The sequence below is a fragment of the Chiloscyllium plagiosum genome, chromosome 13, assembly GCF_004010195.1.
Source record: "Chiloscyllium plagiosum isolate BGI_BamShark_2017 chromosome 13, ASM401019v2, whole genome shotgun sequence".
Classification (NCBI taxonomy): Eukaryota; Metazoa; Chordata; class Chondrichthyes; order Orectolobiformes; family Hemiscylliidae; genus Chiloscyllium; species Chiloscyllium plagiosum.
In genome coordinates this window covers 84,069,023-84,076,195 of record NC_057722.1, presented here as the reverse complement: position 1 = coordinate 84,076,195, position 7,173 = coordinate 84,069,023, and the positions used below count along the sequence as shown (strand labels likewise).

Here is a 7,173-nt window from a genome sequence, read left to right as displayed (position 1 = left end):
GAGTGGTCTTTTCGGAACGCTGATAGGGGAGGGGAGGGAAATATATCCCTGGTGGAGGGGTCCGTTTGGAGGTGGCGGAAATGACGGTGGATGATACGCTGTATATGGAGATTGGTGGGATGGTAGGTGAGGACCAGTGGGGTTCTGTCCTGGTGGCGGGGCGGGGCTCAAGGGCGGAGGAGCGGGAAGTGGAGGAGATGCGGTGGAGGGCATCGTCAACCACGTCTCGGGGGAAATTGCGATCTTTGAAGAAGGAGGCCATCTGGGTTGTACGGTATTGGAATTGGTCCTCCTGGGAGCAGATGCGGCGGAGACGAAGGAATTGGGAATATGGGATGGCGTTTTTACAGGGGGCAGGGTGGGAGGAGGTGTAGTCTAGGTAGCTGTGGGAGTCGGTTGGTTTATAGTAAATGTCCGTGTTGATTCGGTCACCCGAGATAGAAATAGAAAGTTCTAGGAAGGGGAGGTTTACAAAATTATGAGGGGCATGGATAGAATAAATAGGCAAAGTCTTTTCCCTGGGATTGGGGAGTCCAGAACTAGAGGGCATAGGTTGGGGGTGGTGCCAGTGTAAGCGGAGGAAAAGGTGGGGGGTGGTGCTAGTGTAAGCGGAGGAAAAGGTGTTAACTTGACACCCTCCTTCGACTGACTGAACTGGTCCTCACCCTGAAAGACACCCTCCTTCGACTGACTGAACTGGTCCTCACCCTGAAAGACACCCTCCTTCGACTGACTGAACTGGTCCTCACCCTGAATTCTTCCATGATTTTCGCTTTCCCGGTCCCCAATGCCTTATCTTCACCATGGACATCCAGTCCCTGTACACCTCCATCCCCCATCACGAAGGACTCAAAGCCCTCCGCTTCTTCCTTTCCCGCCGTACCAACCGGTACCCTTCAATGACATCCACCTTCGACTGACTGAACTGGTTCTCACCCTGAACTCCCACAAGGAGGTTGAACCGTTCATCCACTTTACCAACACCTTCCACCCGGACCTCAAATTCACCTGGTCCATCTCAGATTCCTCCCTCCCCTTCCTAGACCTTTCCATTTCTATCTCGGGTGACCGAATCAACACGGACATTTACTATAAACCGACCGACTCCCACAGCTACCTAGACTACACCTCCTCCCACCCTGCCCCCTGTAAAAACGCCATCCCATATTCCCAATTCCTTCGTCTCCGCCGCATCTACAACCCAGATGGACAAGAAATGCAAAACTTGCGCCCCACCTCCCCCCTCACTTCCCTCCAAGGCCCCAAGGGATCCTTCCATATCCATCACAAACTCACCAGCACCTCCACACACATCATTTACTGCATCCGCTGCACCCGATGTGGCCTCCTCTACATTGGGGAGACAGGCCGCCTACTTGCAGAACGTTTCAGAGAATACCTCTGGGACACCCGCACCAACCAACCCAACCGCCCCGTGGCTGAACATTTAACTCCCCCTCCCACTCCACCAAGGACATGAAGGTCCTTGGCCTCCTCCATCACCAGACCATGGCAACACAATGCCTGGAGGAAGAGCGTCTCATCTTCTACCTAGGAACCCTCCAACCACAAGGGATGGAGGGTCAACCCGCGGACTCAGCACCGTCTTCCTGACCTGCAATCTTCTTCCCGACCTCTCTGCCCCCATCCCCTCTCCGGCCTATCACCCTCACCTTAACCTCCTTCACCTATTGCATTCCCAACGCCCCTCCCCCAAGTCCCTCCTCCCTACCTTTTATCTTAACCTGCTTGGCACACCTTCCTCATTCCTGAAGAAGGGATTATGCCTGAAACATCGATTCTCCTGCTCCTTGGATGCTGCCTGACCTGCTGCGCTTTTCCAGGAACACATTTTTCACCTCTTCAAAGAACTCAATAAGATTTGTGAGGCATGACCTGCCCCTCACAAAGCCATGGTGACTGCCTTTATTCGCACTATGCTTTGCCAAATAGTCAAAAATCCTATCCCTCAGAGTTCTTTCCAAAACTTTGCTGACCACAGACTTAAGACTGACTGGTCTGTAATTGCCAGGGATTTCCCTATTACCCTTCTTGAAAAGAGGAACGACATTCGCTTCCTTCCAATCCTCCGATACGACTCCCACGGAGGGTGAGGAGGCAAATATCCTCACCAACGGTTTAGCAACCTCCTTTCTCACTTCCCGGAGCACCCTCGGATAAATCTGGTCTGGCTCTGGGGACTTAGCAATCTTAATGTTTTCCAACATTTCCAGCACATCAACTTCATCGATCTTGATATGGTCAAGACTGTGTCCCAGCTCCTCTAAGTTTTCATTCGCATTAAGGTCCCTTTTCTTGGTGAAAACCGAAGCAAAAAACTCATTTAGGGCTTCCCCTATCTGCTCAAAATCCACGCACAAGTTCCCTCCGCTATCCCTGATCGGCCCTACCTTCTCCATGATCATCCTCTTATTCCTCACGTATGAGTAAAATGCCTTTCGGTTCTCCCTAATCCTTGTTGCCAAACTATTTTCGTGCCCCCTCCTGGCTCTCCTCAGTCCATTTGAATTCCTTTCTAGCTAGCCTGTAATCCTCTAAAGCTGTACTAGATCCTTGCTACCTCCACATTACATAAGCTGCCTTCTTCCTTTTGATGAGAAGCTCCTGTGTTCTCATCATCCAAGGTTCCTTAATCTTACCCCTTCTTATCAGCCTCAGAGGAACAAATTTGTGCATCACTCGCAACATCTGCACCTTAAGTAGTCTGCACATGTCTGCTGTGCCCTTTCTGTGGAACAATTGCTCCCAGTCTGTACTTCCCAACTCCTGTCTGATAGTGTCACAATTTCCTTTTCCCCAATTAAATATCTTCCTTCGGTAACTGCTCCTTTTCCTCTCCAAATCTATGGTAAATGTGAGGTAGTTGTGATGACTGTCACCAAAGTGTTCTCCCACCACAAGATCTGACACCTGTCCTGGCTCATTGCCGAGCACCAAATCCAAAATGGCCTCTCACCTCGTCAGTCTGTCTACATGCTTTCCTTTATTGGTCAGAGTATTGAGTACAGGAGTTGGGAGGTCATGTTATGGCTGTACAGGACATTGGTTTGGCCACTTTTGGAATATTGCATGCAATTCTGGTCTCCTTCCTATCGGAAGGATGTTGTGAAACTTGAAAGGATTCAGAAAAGATTTACAAGGATGTTGCCAGGCTTCAAGGATTTGAACTACAGGGAGAGGTTGGATAGGCTGGGGCTGTTTTCCCTGCAGCAGTGAAGGCTGAGGAGTGACCTTATAGAAATTTATAAAATCATGAGGGCATGGATAGGATAAATAGACAAAGTCTTTTCCCTGTGTTGGGGGAGTCCAGAACTAGAAGGCACAGGTTAGGGTGAGAGGGGAAAGATATAAAAGAGACCTAAGGAACAATGTTTTCACGCAGAGGGTGGTATGTGTATGGAACGAGCTGCCAGAGGAAGCGGTGGAGACTGGTGCAATTACAACATTTAAAAATCATCTGGATGGGTATATGAACAGAAAGGGTTTGAAGGGATATGGGCCGGGTGTTGGCAAGTGGGAGTAGATTGGGTTGGGATATCTGGTCAGCATGGATGAGTTGGACTGAAGAGTCTGTTTCCATGCTGTACACCTCTATGACTCTATATTATCATTTGAGAATTTGGATTTTAAAGTACAGGTAATATATTTATCCAATTTTAATTTTATGAAAGCAACTTCCTTCAAAGAGGTCAGGAATACATTTGGAACAATGAGCAAAAGATATTATTTTCAAGGAAGTTCACTGATGCCCACTTTGGGTTTTGCAGGACAACACAGTCCTTCACCTTATTATAGCCTTGGTTCAAACATGCACAAAAGAGCTGAATTTCAGAAGCAAGGTGAGATGAGAGTGACAGTGCCTGACATCAAAGCCGCACTCAACGAGTGTGGCTTCAAGGAGCCTCAGCAAAACTGATGTCGATCTTGCTTTTGTGCACCTCCTGTGCAACTATAACCTTATTTGCTTTGCTCGGTCTAAACACCCCATGATCCTATGTCCTTGTATGTTAAGATCTGAATGGACCGCTCACAAAACAAAACTTTTCACTCTACTTAAGTTCATGCGACAACAATAAATAAATCAAATCTAAAGTTAATTCCATTTCTCTCCACAGATACTGCCAGATCTGCTGAGTTTCTCCAGCTTTGTGTTTGTTTCATTATTTACTATTTCCTCTCTGCTTCTAATTTCAGAAATCAGTCAACAAATTGTGCATTTTTTAGTTAGCTTGCATAACGTCAGAAACGTTCAGATCAGCATTTATCAAAAAGACATTACATTTTTTCCTTCAGCAGTTCTAAGTCAGTATCGACTCCTACAAGAACCTCAACGCAGTTGCAGAATTTTAAACGTGACAGCAGCATACAGTCAGCACATCCCAAATCTGCAACCTGAAAATAATAAAAGATTAAAAAAAGTTCAATAATTAATTGCTCACATTTGGCATTTTACGGAAGTGGCAAACTGTTAAGTCAATAATTTTTCTCAAATTCTCTAAAAGTCAAACTGGAGATCCTTTCATAATTATTTTGCTACATTATAGGTACTGTATGAATGGAAGTCGTTATTACATTTGTAATACTAAATTGTTATATCTACATCTGCTTCAGGACCTATCACTTCTTCAACTACTACACAATAGAACAGCGATACAAGATTTGTATCTGCCTGTCAAAGGCTTGCCATTCACAGGTATCAAAGGAACAGTCATTTCCAGTTTGAATATTTGCTTCTACACAATGAAGTATTAGTTAAAACAGGGATAGGAAGAATAATAAAACATTAACAGATCTGAATCAAACCAATCGCAGTAATTAAGAGATAGGCATCCTCTAAAGGTTTATCATTCCAACGGCAGATTACTTAGTAAAATATAGATCACATTTTAAAAGGAAATACTGTTTTGAAAAGTGAATTAAATCACATAACCCAGAAGGTGAAAAGTTCAAACCAATTCAGCTCAAGTTAGCTATAAAATAATTCTGTGAATGAAGAAGGAAGTGAAATTAATGGGTTGGGCAGGACAGGCATAAAAGATTAAATGGTCTCCTGTGCTGAATCATTTTATGACTATTGACAACAGGAAATGAAAGAAAAACCTTCACTTCTCAATGACATCTCATGGGAGTATGGCTTGCAATACCTCAGAAAGTAATTTGGACAACTGCACTTTTGATTGTTCTTTGGAAGAGTTATCAATATAATCCAGCTTCCCTCTCCACCTCATCCCTTTCTCATCAAATGTTCCCTTTCAAGTAATCTATTCAATTCCCTTTTGAAACTTTCACTAAATCCAGCATATGCTCTGCTGGACTTAATCTTTAATATTTAGGAGAGAAAATCAAATATCAACTGCATGAAGGTTGCAGATGATTATATTTTTTAGTTCTGTAGGGAATCAAGGGATATAGGGATACTGCAACAAAATACGACTGAGGAATAAGATCAATCACCATCAAATTGAATGGTGGTACAAACGAATGGCCTAAGTCTCTTGTTTTTATAATCTCAGGGTCTCTGCTAATCGTAACGGGTATGTCTGTTTCTTGTAAAATGTCCTGAAGAAAGCTTCAATGTCAAGATAAAAAGCTTCAACAAAATATGCCTTTTCTCAGCAATAAAAAATCTGACAAGGCCGAACAGACTAGATACAGGGGGACCAGAACAAAAGTTCAAGGCTTCAGGATACAGAGTGGGCCATTCTGGATTGAGATGAGGTGAAATTTATTCACCCAGAAGGTAGTGAATCTGTGAAATTCTCTGCCTCAGAAAGCTGTAGAGGCCAAGTCATTGGATGTAAGCATATATATTGCTGGAGTCTAAAAGTGTCAAGAGTCATTGGGAGAGAGTGGGTATTGAAATTTAGATAATCTGCCGTGATTATGTTGAATAGCGGAGAAGGCTTGAAGAGCCAAATGACCGCATCCTACTGCTATTTTCTATGCTTCTGTTAAGAAATAGAAAGCATTATTTTTGAAACCACCAAGACCAGTGGTTACCGGATTTACCCTAGGCTGTTCTGGGAAGCAAGAAAGGAGTAGCTAAGCCACTGGTGAGGATATTTGCCTCCTCACTCTCCACCGGAGGATTGGAAGGATGTTGTTCCTCTATTCAAGAAGGATAATAGAGAAATCCCTGGCAATTACAAAACAGTCTTACATCTGTGGTCAGCAAAGTTTTGGAAGGAATTCTGAGGGATAGGATTTATGACTATTTGGCAAAGTATAGTGTGATTAAAGGCAATCAGCATGGCTTTGTGAGGGGCAGGTCATGCCTCACAAATCTTATTGAGTTCTTTGAGGTGGTGTCAAGACAGGTCAACGAATGTTGAGCAGTAGATGTGGTGTAAATGGACTTCAGCAAGGCATTTGACAAGGCTCATTCATAAACTCAGGCGTTATAGGATACAGGGAGATTTGGCTATCTGGATTCAGAATTGGCTGGCTGACAGAGGGCAGAGAGTGGTTGTTGATGGAAAGTATTCTGCCTGGAGGTCAGTGTTGAGTGGGGTCCTGCAGGAATGTGTTACATAGATCATAGAACATTACAGCGCAGTACAGGCCCTTTGGCCCTCGATGTTGGGCCAACCTATCATACCAATCTGAAGCCCATCTAACCTACACTATTCTATGTACGTCCATATGCTGGTCCAACGACTACTTAAATGTACTTAAAGTTGCCGAATCTACTACCGTTGCAGGCAAAGCATTCCATACCCTTACTACTCTCTGAGTAAAGAAACTACCTCTGACATCTGTCCTATATCTATCACCCCACAATTTAAAGTTATGCCCCCTCGTGCTCGCCGTCACCATACTTGGAAAAAGGCTCTCCCTGCCCACCCTATCTAACCCTCTGATTATGTTATATGTCTCTATTAAGTCACCTCTCAACCTTCTTCTAACGAAAACAGCCTCAGGTCCCTCAGCCTTTCCTCGTAAGACGTTCCCTCCATACCAAGCAACATCCGAGTAAATCTCTTCTGCACCCTTTCCAAAGCTTCCACATCCTTCTTGTAATGCGGTGACCAGAACTGTACACAATACTCCAAGCGTAGACGCACCAGAGTTTTGTACAGCTGCAGAACTCGATTCCTCTATTAATAAAAGCTAAAACACTGTATGCCTTCTTAACAACCTTGTCAACCTGGG

At 44.5% G+C, this 7,173-nt stretch overlaps 1 protein-coding gene across 1 annotated transcript in view; it reads right to left on the bottom strand.

Annotated features, from left to right (window-relative positions):
- henmt1 (HEN methyltransferase 1) overlaps window positions 1–7,173 on the bottom strand; it is a 103,738-nt gene that overhangs the window by 39,012 nt on the left and 57,553 nt on the right. The window contains exon 2 of the mRNA XM_043701672.1: window positions 4,301–4,413. Within this exon, the coding sequence (XP_043557607.1) occupies window positions 4,301–4,413 (113 nt within the window). The remainder of the gene's footprint in view (window positions 1–4,300; window positions 4,414–7,173) is intronic.